Genomic DNA, 18,743 nt, shown 5'->3' with positions numbered 1-18,743 from the left:
TTTCACATACTTCCTGGTTTAAACAAATTAAAGTTTGTTAAAGAAGCTTCCCGAAAACAAAGCACAATTTTATTGCTACTCGCTGCTCCGTGACATACTCCAACGTAATGTTTCCCCCTTTTAAAACCAAGTTCATATATAGTTCGAAATTTATTTCTTTTATTCGAATTGATATATTACATTACCTGAATACAACAAGGCTTAATTTAAACATGTAAATTTTATTTCATTTCAGCTTCATTTATTAGAGGTATGACTATAGATACCATAAAGTGAAAATAAGTAAAGTACTCAATTTTGACGTTGCTCCGTGACCCCATTTTTGCTGTTCCAAATCTTCGTTAATTTAAAAAAAAATATGAAGACATATTCCAATATTTTTACTCATATTATTCGAATTGGTTGTTAAAATGTGTGTACCAAATTTGGACATAATATGACGTTGAATAAAATAGTTAAGACAAAAGTGTACGAAATTTTCGAATGACCCTAATATTTTAATAATACATATGTATGGTTTTAAGCAGGTATTTTACGGAATACATTTTAAACATAAATTGATTTGGACGGACGCGTACTGCTTACAACAATATTTGCTTTATAAAAACAAAAAAGCATTTTAAGTTCTAAATTTTAAATTCACAATTTCAACTGAACATCAATTATTTATGAAAAAAAGATCGACTTTTTATCTCTATCAATCTACACTCTATTATTCTACAAAAGAAAAAGACTCATTTAAAGTTAAAGCATAAACACGAACAAAAACATGCACCAAATAGCGATGCAGGGAGGGATGGGTGGGTATCAATCTGTAGCGATGCAGCATTGAACTTCGAAACACTTAATCCCACAAAAATATTAATTATACTCAGTACATGACTGGAGATACTTATGTATCTAAAAAATAGATATATGTATAAAACTAAATTAACTTACTAAGGTTTAAAATAAACTGTTGTTTTTTTTATTTCCAAAGGTTTCTGTAAGATGAACAACATCAGAAGGCCTTTTATCAGTGATTGGCATACATTATCAGTCAATGATGCAAGTCCACAAGCCGTTCCTCATACTCTGAATGAACTACCAGCAAAAGTAGACGTCCAAGTCAAAATTATCCAAAGCGGAAAGGAATACATATTTCCAGGACTTGGATCGGTTCCAAAAGATGACGATATATCTAATGAGTATGGCGGAGTGGTGTATGCTTACAACTCCTCTCACGTCCTGTTATTTATTCCTGTCATTAAATCTAGTGGGGGTGGAGGCACTGGGCGAGTACTAACTACAGGTGAGTAACTTGTAGTTATGATTTAAGGTAATGTAAAAGATGTCATATGTTCATTAGATGATATTTAACTTCACTGTGTTTTTCTACTGTGTTTTTCTACTAAGCCACCCAGTAGGGATCCGGGTTAGAATAGGTCCTCAGTACCCCCTTGCTTGTCGTAAAAGGCGATTAAATGGGGCGGTCCTTCGGATGAGACCGTATAAACCGAGGCCCCGTGTCACAGCAGGTGTGGCACGATAAAGATTCCTCCCTGCTCAAAGGCCGTAAGTGCCGAACAAAGGCCTAAATTTGCAGCCCTTCACCGGCAATGGTGACGTCTCCATATCAGTGAAATATTCTGGAGAGGGACGTTAAACAATATACAATCAATCAATCAATCTACTAAGCCAACTGTGAAATTGATTTGAATACCATTTTCGTGTATGCTCTTGCGTAGAAATATACACTGAGAAACGTGTGTTAACGTGACGTCACAATAAGACAACATGTACAACGACTTTGGTAGGAGTATAACGATATAGGGCAGCGAGAAATTCAAATATTGAGTATATATTTTGTGCTTCCAAACATGTAAAATCTAATTATAAGGACTGTTTTAAAGTTAAGTGTGAATTATTGGTGTGTGAATCACACAGACGTGCATTTAGGCATATTTTTCATGAAGCGCTAGCTTCGTTTTCACCGCGGGACGTGGAGACAAGTCATTCTGATGAGATCGTATAAGCTGAGGTTTCATGCTACAGTAGGACACAAGGTGTATGTCTTCCTGTTCAATGCCTCTCAGTACCAAGTATAGGTAAAAAATATATATTGCAGCCCTTCACGGGCAAGTGGTGGCGTCTTTATGGGGTGAAAGTTTTTTGATAGGGGCCGGTGTTCAACGATAAACAAAACATAGTACGCACGACAAGTTAGAGCCTCTTAATAACGTCATATAAACGCCATTCCGTAAAATATATCCTTGGAAATGGGTCCTCGCGCTTACTTCAATAGTAATATAATTCTGATTATGTTGAAAATTAATCCAATTTTTCTAGGTGGATCTTCATACTCCGGACCCTTTATAGGATCTTCAACAGCATGTCAAGTTCGTATAAGAGCCTGGAAACTGTCTGATTGGCCAAAACCTGATTTCAGTATTACGTCTGGATTGACAATTTCAACGGGTGTGTAGTAAACATCTCACAGCGATTAAAAATAAAAGTTTTGCAAATGTTGGCCTGCTGGAGTGTGTTTTCATATTGAAAGGTGTATATCTCATCTTATTAACTTGCCCAACTGGAGAAAGACTCGTGCAATAATTATGTCTTTAAGAACCAAAAATAATATGCATCTTACAAGAATTTCAAAAAAAAAATGGATATAGGCTATAACACATTATTAGTCACTTCTTTTTCCTTTCAACTAATTTTTTTTATGTTTTAAAATAGAATTACAGCAACAAAATTTGCCATGAAAACAACCCCCCCCCCCTTACTGCAGAACTTCAAATATGTTTGGTCAGCCCCCCCAACACACACACACATATAATAATATTCTTAATATAGTTTTGTTCATTTTCTCTCCTTTTTCAGATGATGATGATGATAATAATAATAATAATAATAATAATTTATAGTGTTGGCAAATCGGACGATTTTGAGTAACCGTTTACTCGCTCAATCTTCCGATCGAGTACCCGGTTACTTGGATGATTTATTCATATGTATCATTTATCTCATCTTTTACTCAGCAGATCTAATAAAACACAAAGTTATTGTGAATTAACTTTATTTATAAACTTAAAAAGACACGCACGCGATATCTTGAATTTTATATACATGTATAATTATAATCAAAAAATTAATTAAATCAGAAGAAAAATAAATATCTTAAATGTTTCACGCTATTTTACAATGGCGTTCATCAGCTTTACTTTTCGTATATATATGTCACGATCAAGGAGAACAATTATCTAGAAATTTGAAGTCGCAATAACTCCATTTCATATTCTTTACATTTTATAAGTATGGACACTGATGTTCTTTTAAAATACTTCAAAGCTATACATGTCCATGTCTTTGGCGGAATCTTAAATTATTTAATGAGGTAATTATAACTTGGGTCTTCAAAACTTGACGTATAACCTGCTGGCAATCAAAGCTATCAATTAAGTGTGAAAACCAATCAATCGTATCAGTGAAACAATAATCATTAAGTCTAACGGTAAAGAAAATTAGAGAAATGTTTATTTGTACGCTTATAAACAAATTAACATTTCCTTTTTTAGCTATTTACCATATAAGATGCATTTTATCCGAGTAACCGAATAGCAATTTCACTAACCGATACTCGCATCGTTCGACGGTTAACCGGTTAACCGGGTACTCGTTGCCAACACTAATAATTTATTTTAAGAGGGTAACCAGAGTAGTGCAAATCGGTAGTCTTTGTCGGGACTCTCTATTAAACAGTCAAATTTTAGTTTGACTTTGAATTTATAAAGTGATTTTTCTGTATTTCTTTTACAGCAAGTCCATACAAAAAGGTATCTCATTGTTTGGGAACATACCCAGACTTCGTGACAGTCCAGCTCGTTATTCCTGGAGGATTAGTTTCAGAGGGTCTTAGTATGTATTCAGATAAAAAAGACAAGGAGAGCTGTTATAAATGTTTTATATTTCTTTCATTACAAGTTTTTGCTTTGATTTATTCATACTTAAGATTAACTGCATATGAAATTAAACACTTTTGAACATATATCAAAAATCATGCAGATTGTTATTTATTTTGTTGTTTTTTTCTGTTCAACATGTACAACACCAATTACGGTTGACCACTCAGCTAAGATCAGTGTATGCGGAACAGTATTTGGAATAGACGACACAGCAATCACATTGTGGGGAGCAAGCAAATACTGTGAGTAAAAGCATGAGTAAAAGTGATATTGTGTACGTTATGTCTTTAAATTTTCAATTTTTGTAAAACGGACATTTTTTGTGAAATAATATATATCAGTAGTACTAAGATTTTCATTGGGATATGACATGAATTTAGTCACATAAACAAATGGCATATCATCTCTAGATCGCTCGGTTGTTATCGAAAGATCATGGCTTCAAACCTCTGTATAACTGACAAAATTCGATAAAAAGAGAATCAATTGTTATTTTGCTAAGATCCGAAAACTTTGATTTGCTTAAACTTTAAAGATGCATGTGTTTCGGTTGAGAATCTATTGAAATATCGTACGTTCTGTTTTACGTCACACGTTCGTATGATAAAGAACCCGAAATGTTACATGACTCTGAGCCGAATAAAAGTTTTTGGAAATTAAAAGCCCTTCAATGCTATACACATGTAGTGACGTATTGATATAAGTAAAAAAAAATCTCAAACGGGATGTAAATCAACATGCAAGACTATTTTTTTATAACCTTCCAGAGAAAAATGCAATAGACTTAAGGTATATGCATTTTCACATTTTTGATGAAATGCTTTGAAACTCATTATATGAGGATATATTAAATGTGGTGATAATATGACACTGTCAATTTAGCAAGAACTCACGCGTATGCACGTGGGCTTCGCTCTGATTGGCTGACACAAAAATCTCAATATCTTTTCTAGTCTTTGACGAAATGCTTTGATATTTTACACATAGTCATGCATTAGGATGTCCTATAGTACGATATATAACAATTGTCATAATAACATGCACATGCATGTGCGCTGTGATCTGATTTGCTTAAACTTTAAATGGAATCTAGAAGCTATCTAGAAGGCACGAATTATAAGAATTCCATATAAGAAGTAAACCCCTTCATTGCCCGATTCCCACCCCTCTTGATTAAGAGTCCCTATTTAAGAGTCCCGTCTTTGTTCTGCTCCTCATATTTATTGTTTAAATGGACTTTAGACCCTAAAAACTATTCTCAATCTCTATATATTTGATAATAAAATAGTTCACAGAAATAAATTCAGTTTTAAAAGATATTTAATTTTATACATCTCCACCCCGATGAATACATTATAGTACGCTGTAAAGGAGCAACTGGCTCAGACGTTGAGCCTGTATGTAATGTTCTGTGAACTGAGTCTGCCTTTCTTCTACTTTCAAAATAAATTTTGTGCTTTGATTTTTCTTCTTGTAAGATTTCATTCTGAGGCATGGATTCAATTGATCACATAATGCATATCTCACTTCATTTTGATAAAATTCGGTCAGTAGCGATATCGCAACAACTTATTTAGCTTGGAGAGTATCATCCTACAGTTTTTTTTCCGATTCTTTAATCTGTAGTTGACTACGTGACGTGTTATAGAGACGGATGGGGGACCTTTACTGATATCATTCCCTCCACTGTTGACGTCATCATCCGAGCCTGGACACTTTCGTCTTCAGATATAGTCGACATAAACACATTTGTTTACGCCAAAGGTGACGTCATATCCGCAGCAGGAGCAATATCTATGACGAACGCAATTGACCTAGACTTGAACATAGTCAATGTTGAGGTAAAATATAATGTTATCGTTTATTTGGCTTATGATTCACACAAGTTTGTTAATTATCTCGTATGGCTGACCTGTAGCATAAATCAGTCAGCTTACCTTTTTTGAATGAATTTAATAATAAAGACTTCACAAACCGTTTCAGATCAGAGACACAACAGTTAGCAAAGGGAAAGTTTTTTACGGAGCCGGATCTGCCAATATGGGAAACTCAGGGGAGTCCTATGGGGGCGTGGTTTTTGGTTACACACAATCAGATGTTCTTTTATGGACACCCAGCACTAGTGTGACTGGGGGAAATCTTATCTACATTGGTGGCTTGTGGGGAGATGGTACAGAGAATTTGCAGAGCAACAATGTTCAGATAACAGTGAAAGTTATTAAGGCTGGATTTACAGGTCAGCACTTTTATTTAGAATTAAACTATATCTTCAATAAAATGTCATTATTAATGATTGCCATATACGTCCAATGACTTTATATTTCATTTATTTCGAAAGTTATACTTATAAACATTTTAAGGCAAATAACAAATATTAACAAAGTCTCATATCTTAAAATCCCCAATAAAACATTCTTTTGAAAAAATATATATTTAAAATAAAATTATCCTTTCCTTACAGAATGCCCATTGCCTCAAAATATTCCAAATACAATTAAAGTTTATAATGGAGTGATAGCCGGAAGTAAGACGTTATATGCTTGTACACCAGGATTTTCCAGTAATGGAGGTTCTGTTGAGAGTTGGTGCAATGGAATATCATGGTCTGATACCACTTTAGCCTGTTCAGGTTTGTAGTAACAACTTCTCTGATCATGAGAAGTTACAAATATTTTAAACTTTATCTAAACATTGTTAGGAGAAAGATTTATCTTAATATTTCCATTTCTAAATTTTTTCTCTATGATAACCCTTTGAAAGTAAGCGGAGTTGATTTCCTGATAATTCTGCCGGAATGTAAATTAGGCAGGTCGATAGGTCAGGCTAAGGAGGCCTAGTATGCATGCAAATCTTGTGCGCATCTGTCTCTGAGTCTGACGCTAAGGAGGCCAAATATGCATGAAAATTTCGTGCTGCTGCCGTTGTGTTCGGCGAGGCCTATTAAAATTGGGATGGGAATCCTCGTGTAATTTAAATCTATGTCTGCAATCTACAATTTTATTTCACAATGAAATGGAAATATAAGGAATCACTGTCTAGTTAGTATAGTATGCCAGGGACATCAACAATAGTGGGAAACATGGGATAATTTATGCATAACGGGCTTCGCCCGTTATGCAAATTATCCCATGTTTCCCACTATTGTTGATGCCCTGGCATACTATACTAACTAGACAGTGATTCCTTAAATATACTCTGATAGGAGAAATTATTAACTTTTAATGACATTAATTTCTATTTTATCTTCATAAATTTTTCATTTGAAGTGTCTTTCTGTTCAATTTTATCCAGCAAACTATGGTGCATGATTGTATAATTATTATATTTTACTTAACAAATACATTTCGTTGGGAATTCATAAGGGTTAAGGAAACATTTGATATAAGTAAGTAAGGTTAATAAACTAAAATTATGAAATACAGATTGTTAATAGTGTAGGACAGATTCCAAATACAGTCTGAAACGAAGGCTTGTCCTGATATGTGTAGTTTGGTCATTAACGTTTCATCAATTAAAGGTGATAAACAGTCACGAACAATTAAAAATTACGAGATATTTTATAAATTTGAACTTGTCTTAACCTTTTTAGCTCACCTGAGCCAAAGGCCCTTATTCAATCGAAAATTGGGAATTAATGAAAATTTGGTGACATGTTTTAAAAATCTTCTTCTCAAGAACAACTGTGCCAGGAAAGATGAAACTAATAGGGAAAAATCCTCAGGTAGGGTGGAGTCAAGTTTGTTCACATCTTGACCCCCGGGGTAGGGCGGGGCCAAAATGGCAGACCAAAATTAACATAGAAATATAAAGGAATATTCTTTAGAAATCTTCTTCTCAAGAATGAAAAATCCATAATTCATCATATTTATATGGAAGCATCCTCAGGTAGTGTAACGTCAAGTTTGTTCAAGTCTTATTCATCATATTAATACGGAAGCATCCTCGGGTAGTTTAGATTCAATTTTTTTTTCAAATCATGACCTTTAGGGGTCGGGCAGGGCCAAGAGGGCCGACCAAAGATTAACAAAGAAATATATAGGAAAATTCTTTAAAAATCTTCTTCTCACGAATGACAAGGCCAAAATTCATCTTATTATACCTCATTATTAATATTCTACACAACGCGTTATCTGATTGGTTCTAGGTTATCACGTGATCGGGCCGTAAAACTTCATATTTCCCGTCGTCGGCACGCTTTTCATCATATTCAACCTCTTCAGAACACCTAGTGAATTTTCCCGCAATTTAGTTCTCGTTCGTTGAACGAAAACTATCGAGAGTAGTAGACGTCACAATAGCCTGGTTTACGTCACAAAACTGATGACAATGTGTTGACCAAAGGGTTTTATAGTAACTATGCGTTAACAATGGTGTAAATTATAGAGAGCGGTGCCGAATTTGAAAGTTTATGTTTATTTCAAAGGTTTTGCTTGTTTCGGTATAATAAACAATTCATTGCATGAATGTTCGGTAAACATGAAGACTTATTCAGCCAAGAAATATCATATTATATATGATTTTACTTGGCTAAAAAAGTTTTCATATTTCCCTCACTTTCATGCAATAAATGTATAATATTTATATGAATGCATCCTCAGGTAGAGTAGATTCATGTTTGTTCAAATCATGACCCCTTGGGGTAGGGCGGGGCCAAAATTGCCGACCAAAATTTTACATAGAAATATATCGGAAAATTCTTAAAAAATCTTCTCCTCAAGAATGACAAATCCATAATTCATCATATTTATATGGAAGCTTCCTCAGGTAGTGTAGATTCAATTTTTTTCAAATCATGTCCCCCGGGAGTCGGGCAGGAGCAAAATGGCCCACCAAAGATTTACATAGAAATATATTGGAAAATTCTTTAAAAATCTTCTACTCACGAATGACAAGGTCATAATTAATCATATTTATATGGAAAAAATCCTCAGGTAGTGTAGATTCAAATTTGTTCAAATCATGACTCCCGGGGGTAGTGCGAGGCCTAGATGGCCGACCAAAGTTTTACATTGAACTATAAAGGAAAATTCTTTAAAAATCTTCTCTCCAAGAATATCAAGGCCATAATTCATCATATTTATATGGAAGCATCCTCAGGTAGTGTAGATTCAATTTTTTTCAAATGATGACCCCCGGGGGTCGGGCAGGGCCAAGCTGGCCGACCAAAGATTTACATATAAATATATAGGAAAATTCTTTAAAAATCTTTTTCTCACGAGTGACAAAGCCATAATTCATCATATTGATATGGAAGCATCCCCAGGTAGTGTAAATTCAATTTTTTCTTATCATGACCCCCGGGGGTCGGGCAGGGCCAATATGGCCGACCAAAGTTTTACACGGAAATACAGCTGTGTAAAGGATAATTCTTTAAAAATCTTCTTCTCACGAATGACAAGGTCATAATTCATCATATTGATATGGAAGCATCCCAAGGTAGTGTAGAGTCAAGTTTGTTCAAATCATGACCCCCGGGGGTCGGGCAGGGCCAAGATGGCCGACCAAAGTTTTACATAGATACAGTACCGACCAGACCCAACCTGACACAAAGCAGTCCTAGAGCAGTCCCGGGGACTGCTTTCTGGAACTGCTAAAGCAGTCCCGCAGCGGTCCCAGAGCAGTCCCACAGCAGTCCCAGAGCGGTCCCAGCAGTCCCAGCGGTCCCAGAAAGCAGTCCCAGCAGTCCCAAAAAGCAGTCCCAGTAGGCGGGGTTTATCAATTTCATGGGCGGGGCTTACTCAGAAATGAGATCTCCAATAAACAATGGAACTATAAAAGGCAGCTGATTTTTTTTCTGAGCAGTATGCCAGGAATCCTTTCAATGCAAAGGTTATTTACATGTATGAGCAGTACCCGCAGAGATTTGAAACAATTTGAAATAATATTTATTGAAGAAAAAAAGCTTACACACCTACATAAATGAATTACACTGAACATGAATATTTAATCACAATAATTTTGGGGGTTTTTTTGTGATTGATACTGGCTCCCATATTTATTTTCTATACAGAAAATTAAAATTGAATTAATAATATTTCACCAGAATTAGTTTTCAATAGATCTAATCATTATAGATCATGGCCGATTTCCACACTATCAGGATACGCTAAAGACATTTTTTTAAAAGTATTAGGGCTTTTAAAAAATTCGTTGCTAATGTTGCCAAGTAATATTTTTCAGCATTGATTATTCTTTACGGACATGTTAATTTAAAAATTATTGTTCTATTTGTAAATTGTATTAGTGACCAGTATAGAATCCTAAGATTATGTTCAACATTAATTAATCTTGAAAGAAATTTATACACATTTCATTTATCTTTTTTTTTTGCATTACATTTTTTACATAGATTGAAATTAGGGTCATTGTTAATTAAGCAGCATATGTTCAATGATGTGTAACACTGATAAGTGTACCCAAATAACATGCATGATTGATTTTCTGCCCAAAGGCGATTGAAACTGCAGGTATTTTTACCATTTTATTTATACACATTATCGCCAGGTAAACAAAAGCAAAACAAAAAATAAATAAATCACAATTCCCGGTATTTCCAACTGTTCATTTATTTTTTTAAAAGTACTCTTTTAATAACTTATTTATAAATTAAAAACTAATTCATCTGTTGATTCCCGTATAATTATTCACATTGCTTATGTTACGGAAGAATGGTGGCATGATTTTATTTCATGTCATAAAATAAATTGTTAGATTTTATTTGAGGGTTGCATGTAATTCTCTTTTAGCGTGGTGCTTGTAAAACGTGTAGCCTTTTTCAATTAAAATATCTTATATCTAAATGTAAGGATTTTTAAAATAGTGCCAAATGAAAATTTTGAGTATTTAATTTTAGATTTAATAATAAAATAAATCTACATGTAGATATTTTTTCTCGTGAGCCTGTAGTCTTATATATTTTAGAAATAAAAATCTCCTTCTGACTTCCTTATTTAACAACTTTATTTTTAAAAATATTCTATATTACATATGTGTAAATATGCAGTCCCTAAAACTATATATGTAAATTAACTATAATACATGTAATCTCAAGTTATTAAAAGATTATGACAAATCCTTGCTTATTAAAAAGTTTAAACTCCTCTCTGCTGCAAGTAAACAAAACAACAGGGAGCCTGCAAATTCAGAATACAGAAGGGGGCAGAGCTATCATGTCACTCAGAACCTTTGTCACACATGAGTGAACAAAGCAGTCCCAGGGGCAGCTGGGACTGCTGGGACTGCTATTCATAGCAGTCCCAGAGCAGTCCCATAGCGGTCCCAGAGCAGTCCCACAGCAGTCCCAGAGCGGTCCCAAAGCAGTCCCAGGGACTGCTTTCTGGGACTGCTTTGGTGTCAGGTTGGGTCTGGTCGGTACTGTATATGTAGGAAAATTCTTTAAAAATCTTCTTCTCAAGAATGACAAAGCCATAATTCATCATATTTATATTGAAGCATCGTCAGGTAGTGTAGAGTCAAGTTTGTTCAAATCAGGACCCCTGGGGGTAAAGTTGGGTTACAATGACCGACTAAATTTTAACCTAGAATTATTTAGGAAAATTCATTAAAAATCATCTTCTCAACAATAGCAAATTCATGATTGATCAAGGGACTACTTTTGCATTTAAACTTTTCAATAATAAACCAATTATTACTTTTTCCTAGTCAAAGTGCTGAGCGTTGTGGCCCATTGGCCTCTTGTTTTTTTTTTTTAGAATTCAAGATTTACCTGGCTTGAGTTTTTCTGTTATGAAAATCGTATGCTGTACCTGTTATATATAATCACAATACTAATTCTTTATAAATTATATAAATCATTTATTTTTTGGTACAATATAAAAAAAATCTCACCTTCTTATGCCTTTTAATGTCTATTAAATCCATGCATTTACTTTAATTTACCTGGTTTAAGCCTTAGTTTCCTACGGGATCTAAATATAACGTCAAACTTCTTAAGCAAATCAATCATTTCACTTTTTCTGTACTTTTTTTTCAAGGTCCAAAAAATGAAGACAAGGAAATAGATATATGTTTTCAAATTGTAATCTAACTTGAACGGAACAATAAAATTGACAACGGTCAATCAAGAAATAAAGACTTTTATGATTATTATTTTAAACAGATATCTAATTTCAACATTCATGCATATACGTGTATAAATTAACATTGTACATTCTCCTTTCCCAGCAACTATAACTTCAGCAGCAACAGACTGCGCAAGTGTCATATCTTCAACTGCTCAATCGCAATCAACCGTAACACCAAGTACGAAATTATCGACTGTAACATCAGATACTAAATTATCAACCGAAACACATGATACGATTAGTATCAAGGAATTCGATACCATCATAGCTGAACTCAAAGTACCCAAAGTTAACACCAGCGCTTTTAGAAGAAGTTTAACTTGTGCATATGATCCACGTGAGAGTTCTTTGGCTATAGGAACCTCTGGAGTCTCTGTTATCTGCATTGTGGTTGGACTCATTTTTGTTGCAGATTGCTGCACTTGTTTAAGAAACAAAAAAGAATAAATCAAAGATATTCTTGATTGTCTATTACATGTATTTCAGCTGTTGAAAATAAAAAAAATACTTGTACTTATACATATACTTATACTTGTACTTATACATATTAAATTTTGTGTTACATTGTCATCAAAGAAACTTTTTTTAAATTTATTCTTATTGATATTTAGAAAAAAATCGTTTAGGTTTTCAGTTTCGGGATATTGAAATGGGGTTTATGGGGGTAGATATGGGGTAGAGGTGGGGTTGAGATCTGTCAACTTTGGATGTTTGAATCCTTGAAGACACCTGGGGCAACCTTTTGAACTTCCAAATTTTCATTTTTGTATAGTTTTAGATTTTTGGAGGGCAATTAAGGTTCGACACATTTACTCTTTATTTAAAAAATACAAAACATGGCTCACAGTTGTGAACTTGGGCAAAGGATCATTAAACAGACTAAGGCTTAGGTCAATACTTTTATTATGTGTAGAAATATTGATGCATTACTGAATTAGAATCATATTTTGCAAATAACAACACTTTTGTGAATCAATAATCAAACATATTCTAATTTTTGTCTGCTTCACTTCAACTTAAAGTAAAACATGTAGAATTTGCCTTAAGCTTACGATGTTTCATGAACCTTGGCCTTGGTCCCAGCAGCATAAAAGATCTAAAGCTTAAGAAGTCAAAAACTTTATCTGGTGCTGAAAGTTTGTAGATGTTAATTAGTCCATCATTAAATATCACAATATATATATATATATATATATATATATATATATATATATATATATATATATATATATATATATATATATAAATATATATATATATATATATATATATATATATATATATATATATATATATATATATATATATATATATATATATATATATATATATATATATATATATATATCGTTATTAATACTAGGTTAAACTTTTTGGAGTGTTTTAGCCGAATCAGATAAAGATATTAAGGAAGTATTCTCATTAAGATACTGTAGGGTTCTTCTTTGGTTTCTGCCTAGATGAAATCTTGAAAGTATGTTTGCTTATACGTCTTATATATTTATGTGTAAGAGATTTAAGGTAGGATTCTTTTCTGGTTTCTAACTAGATGAAATGTTCAAAGTATATTTGCATAAATGTCTTATATATGAATGTGTAAGAGACTTAAAAGACCATATTTTTCTTTCCTCATCAAAATTGTACAACTTAAAATAGAAATGGTAAAATGAATTTGAAAATTTGAAAACTAGCAGGGACTATTTTTGGCGGATTGGTTGAGTATGAAAATATCTTCTTTTCTGCCTCTCAAAATTGTTATAGAACAAATGGATTTACTTAAATTTTCTACATAATCAAAACTTTAGAAAAATTTCACATGTAAGTTAAATTAATAATAAGGCATTAAGTTTCAAAATACATCTAATAAACATTATTTTGCAATCAAACTGGAGCTATTTTAACTTTTAAAAGCTTCCAATCTAAGTTAAAAAATTGAGCCAAAAATCCATTTCTTTTCTTAGAAAACGATCGTTTTTTATTATCATTTTGTATCTTTATGTAGCAATTTCACTTAATGTAAACGTCTATTGTTGACATTAACGGTGCTTTCTATTCTGTAATTGTAAATACCAGTTTTACTCGTACTTTTGTCCTTATTAATCTCCTGATGTCATTTAATTTGTTAACAGAATAGGGTCAGACATAAAAAAAAATTATAATTGTGCAAATTGTGCAAATGGCTGGACCGATAACAAAGATGTCAAAAACCAGAGCATTTTAAAAAGAGCTGTGCATTAATAAGAAAAAAATGGCTACATTGTTATAGATGGCATTTTTTCATTAAAAGTATTTTTCTTTGGCAAACATTTGTTACATACAGCAGACCGATTTTTAACATTTTCTTGTTTTATTGAATATAAATAAATTCTAGGTGAAGAAAACAATATATATGAATTAAATTTTAATTTCGACAGATCAAATACGTTTTGAAATTGCATTGATCAGTCTTCGTGCATTGTATGAAATCAAAATGACGACATTGTATGTAGAGTGTATAAAGTCTTTTTCTTTGGCAAACATTTGTTACATACATCGAACTAATATTTATCCTTTTTTTATTTAAGCAGAAATAACTTTGGATAAAGAAGACAATATGAATAAACGTTAAATTGTGACAGATCAAACAAGTTTAGAAATTGCATTGATCAGACTTCATGCATTGTATAAAATCAACGAATTTACTTTAAAGCATTGGAAAGAGAACAAAAGGAACAAAAGGAACATTACTTATTGCAGTTTGTTAATCCATGTTAGTTTTGTCGTTAAAGGTAAGAAATTATATAATTCTAAAGAAAATAGGTAGAGAATTGATTTTTATTTCCTTATTAAAATTCATGATTTGATTCCTTACTATGCTTTTAAACAAATGTCATAAAGTAAATTCATATTTAGAAACGTAAAATAACCATGGACACTCAGAAAGAAAATAAAACAAAAAAAAAAAAAGAAAACAAAAATAAATAAACAAAAAAAAAAAACAATCTCAAAGATTCGAATACATCTTGAGCAAAATCTCTGCATTAAAAAATATCCTAAAATTATCGCAATGTTGATAAAGCTGATAGAGAGGCACGGAGCACGATAAAAAATGAAATAACGGTGGGACGAACAATTTCGGAATGGACATTTTTCCGAACTTGCACACCCTTTTCCTTTAAAGCTATCATCTTAGGGTTTTTTTTTAAAATGGTGGGGTTTTTATAATCAAATTGATTTATGAAAAAAAAATTCAACATTTTCTGCTAGTTTTTGAGATATTTGAGTTCAAAAAAAAAAAATAAAAACTTAAAAATACCCCATAAAAAACCCACAAAACCCCATGGGGTTTATTTTTCACCCCATGGGGTGAAATAACCCATATTATTTTTCGTGGGTTTTTTTAACCGACGTATCACTAAAAATAAAATGTGGGGTTTATTATCCCATAATTTTTTATGTGGGGTAAAAAAAACACATTATTTCTCTTAATGCTTGTAATTATCAAGTAATACTTTTAAAATAAATATTGTTTGGAGTTGCAACATAAATTAAGTAAAATACATGTACATTTTTTATCAACTTTGTAACAATTTAATTAATTAAATTTTTTTTCAAATTCATTGATGTAGTATAATACATTTTATCACTGCATATGTAAATTAGACATGGCATAAGCATGATAAGAAGGGAATTAAATTATATATTTTTTGACTGACCCGTAAGTGAAAAGGTTAACAAATACGGATTAAAAGTTTGAAAGTTAATCTAATATTCCAAGTGGGGAAAGAAATGAATAAAAAAAAAAACATTGGAGGCGGTACAGGAAATTTTATCAGAAAAACAATGTAAAAAATAATGTGACTTTGTTTACGCTAGCGTAGCTCGCAGGTTATTGTTTTCACTATTTTACTAATAAAACTGCCGACTCCTCAGTCCTGTGACCTGTTATTGAACACTGTTGATCGTGAATCACATAGTAATGATAGTTGTTCTACTTACATGTAGTTTAGTTTGAGCTCTGCTGTTTGTAGCATAATGGACTTGATTCAAACAAAGACAAAAACTTCTCTATTTTTCAAAGAATGTTTTTGAAATTGATTGAAAGAAACCAAATCAAATCATAACTTGTGATACTTCTTTACTTGACAATTCCTCATTTTTGCACCATTGTCACCCACATCTTTTTATTTCCCTATGTATAAGTCGTACTCTAAATAACATATGGGTGACTCTGACAAAAAGCGTAAAATTCAAAGACTAAACTGTAAAATTTATCCGGAATTTGTTTTTCCGCTTTTCTGACAAAAGTTAAGTATATCATACTTATAGATGTTTATACCCTGATTTGGGAATAAATCCCATTATATTCCATTCTAAATAATCTGTAAATGTAGTAGGTTCTCAATCCTAAACCAGAAAAATGCTTTCTTTAAAGTGATTAAAAAAACCAGTTCGCCTTCTTTCATCTCTTTTTTTATGATTTAAATTTATTAATTCCTTTGAAAAAACTATAAAGGTGTTTTATCGCATATAACATGCAAATAGGACCAATTATTACCTGATGTTATTACCTGATGATGTGTTCGAATGATCATTACAATAATCATGACAAAGTACAGATTTTAAAATTGTGATAATATTTTGATATACCCCATGTATTTATTAACTTTTAAAGCAATAAAAAAAAAGCCTATGGGCCACATCGCTCACCGGAGCACTTTGGGTAGGAATTCAGTATTGAAAAATTCCGCCCCGATCTATACCACTTAGGGGGCATGGTTTGAAACTTGAATAAACAAATTGATGATGCTATGACATTTCTTTGATTACTGTGGTTTAAAAACATTTCTTAACTTTTTCCCCTCTATGTTTTCACTGATATTGTGGCCCCACAATACCCCTTGTGATCATGATTTAACAATTCAACTGACAGATGGACAGATGACTACATACAAACTGCAAACAATTGAATTTTAATGGTTTAATTAATTTCTTATAAATAGAACAACAAAGCCACAACAATGAATACAAATGAAATGTCACTTTCATGTGGTCTTCTGCATCACTTCATTGTTTAGATTATTAGGGTCTAATGTATACTGTAAGGATTTTTTTTTACTGTGTAAACATGGTAAATGAATATTTTTAATCATGTTAGCGTTTGGAAGGTGTTATGGAATAAAAATACCACACCAAGCAAATTTACTTGAAATAAAATGAAAGAAAAGACCTATAGCCCTCAAGGTTTCACCGGTCAGCATGATCAAGGACTCTAATAAATTCATTCAATAACATACAGGTACGGACTGACTATATAAAATCTAATATTTATTTTTGAATATTAATTATGTCTATAAGGCAGCTATAAAGCTCCTCCATTTTTCAATAATTTATTTAAATATTTAATGCAAAAGCATGCGGAATCTAAAAATTAATTGATTAATTTTCTATTATTTGAGATATATTTCGACAATTTTCTCAATTTGTATCTTAATATTGTTTTTAATTATATATTTAGATTTCTGACGTGATATTTGAAGCACTAACAGATATATATTGATTTTTCTCCGATGATATTCCATTGAAAACGACTTTGAAAATGACTTCTCCTTAATTGATGGAGCATCATATTTTTGTTAAATTAGGTGTAATGCTTAAGATATCGCAAACAAATATCCAAAATATGCATAATATAACATGTGGTAAACGACGGTATTCGTAACTTTTATCTACAATTAGCAAATTAAAATTTTAGACCGTTAGACCTGTGTAAAAAGGTTATACGGGAGGCCAGGAAGAAAATTATCGACGGAAACCTCATCCGGAATGTTAAGAACTGTTAAGAACGTGATAAAGCGTGACCATTGTCACACTATATTTCATAAATACCTGCCATTTTAAGTTTAAAACAAAATAGAAATATGCTTTATTTTTTATAGAGTTTCAGCTTACCAAAAAATGGTGTATGGATGTTGAGTAGATAAGGTAACCCAAACTGTACAGGAACTCTTTTGAAAGTGTTTAATTATAAAATGAAATTTCATATTATTTTTAGAACGCCTGTGACGTCAAAGATTTTGCTGCTCTATGACTAAATGACATGTCCTGATAAATCAGTCAAAATTGATATCAATTAACAACATTCTTATATGAAATATTGAAGAACATATAAGTAAAGATTCTTTTATATAATGTGTGACATTTTTTATAATTCACAACACGCGAAAGTGTCCCTGTCGCAAGACTGCATACTCGTAATTTTGGACGAATTATAACAAAAGGTGACTATAGACTCATGTAATATGAATAGTAAATAAAATGAATTATCCCTCTTGTATCGATATAATTCAACCCTTTCAAGGGAAAAATGCCAATAGTAGGGCGAGAGAAGCTTTGATGTCGTTCTAGTGACTTCAAATCCATCTCACAAAACTTTTACCTAAGTCATATAGATGTTTTTCTTGAGAAAAAAAATGGATTGAAAGGATGCGAGTCGTGTGAAATAATTTTACGATTATTAAAACAAAATGTCTGGACAAACTCTGTCTAGACTGGACTAGGGATTAATAAAAGTAGAGAATCCATCATGCAGCACTAGCCTTTGAGAAAAAAAAGATACATTCCAATATAGTGTTGACAACCTCACGGACCTGAATAGTACATTGGTTTCTCTAATTGTATATAACGATTGCCTACTATATTGTCTTAAGTTGACGTGTTAACAGGGTAGGTA

General features: G+C 32.3%; 1 protein-coding gene across 1 annotated transcript; it reads left to right on the top strand.

Moving 5' to 3' along the window:
• Nucleotides 1-990: 990 nt before the first annotated feature.
• Nucleotides 991-6,497, top strand: LOC134277800 (uncharacterized; the record flags this gene model as incomplete). The annotated part of the gene is made up of 7 exons (XM_062760106.1): nt 991-1,291; nt 2,329-2,457; nt 3,802-3,818; nt 4,048-4,189; nt 5,574-5,788; nt 5,931-6,183; nt 6,409-6,497. Coding segments are annotated over exons 1-7 (1,146 nt in total), but the record flags the coding sequence as incomplete, so codon positions are not given.
• Between the last annotated feature and the right edge of the window lie 12,246 nt (nt 6,498-18,743).

The sequence above is a fragment of the Saccostrea cucullata genome, unplaced genomic scaffold (genome assembly GCF_032062105.1).
Source record: "Saccostrea cucullata isolate Sc308-1 unplaced genomic scaffold, CSIRO_AGI_Scuc_v1 ctg1783, whole genome shotgun sequence".
NCBI lineage: Eukaryota > Metazoa > Mollusca > Bivalvia > Ostreida > Ostreidae > Saccostrea > Saccostrea cuccullata.
This window is presented reverse-complemented; position numbering and strand designations above follow the sequence as displayed.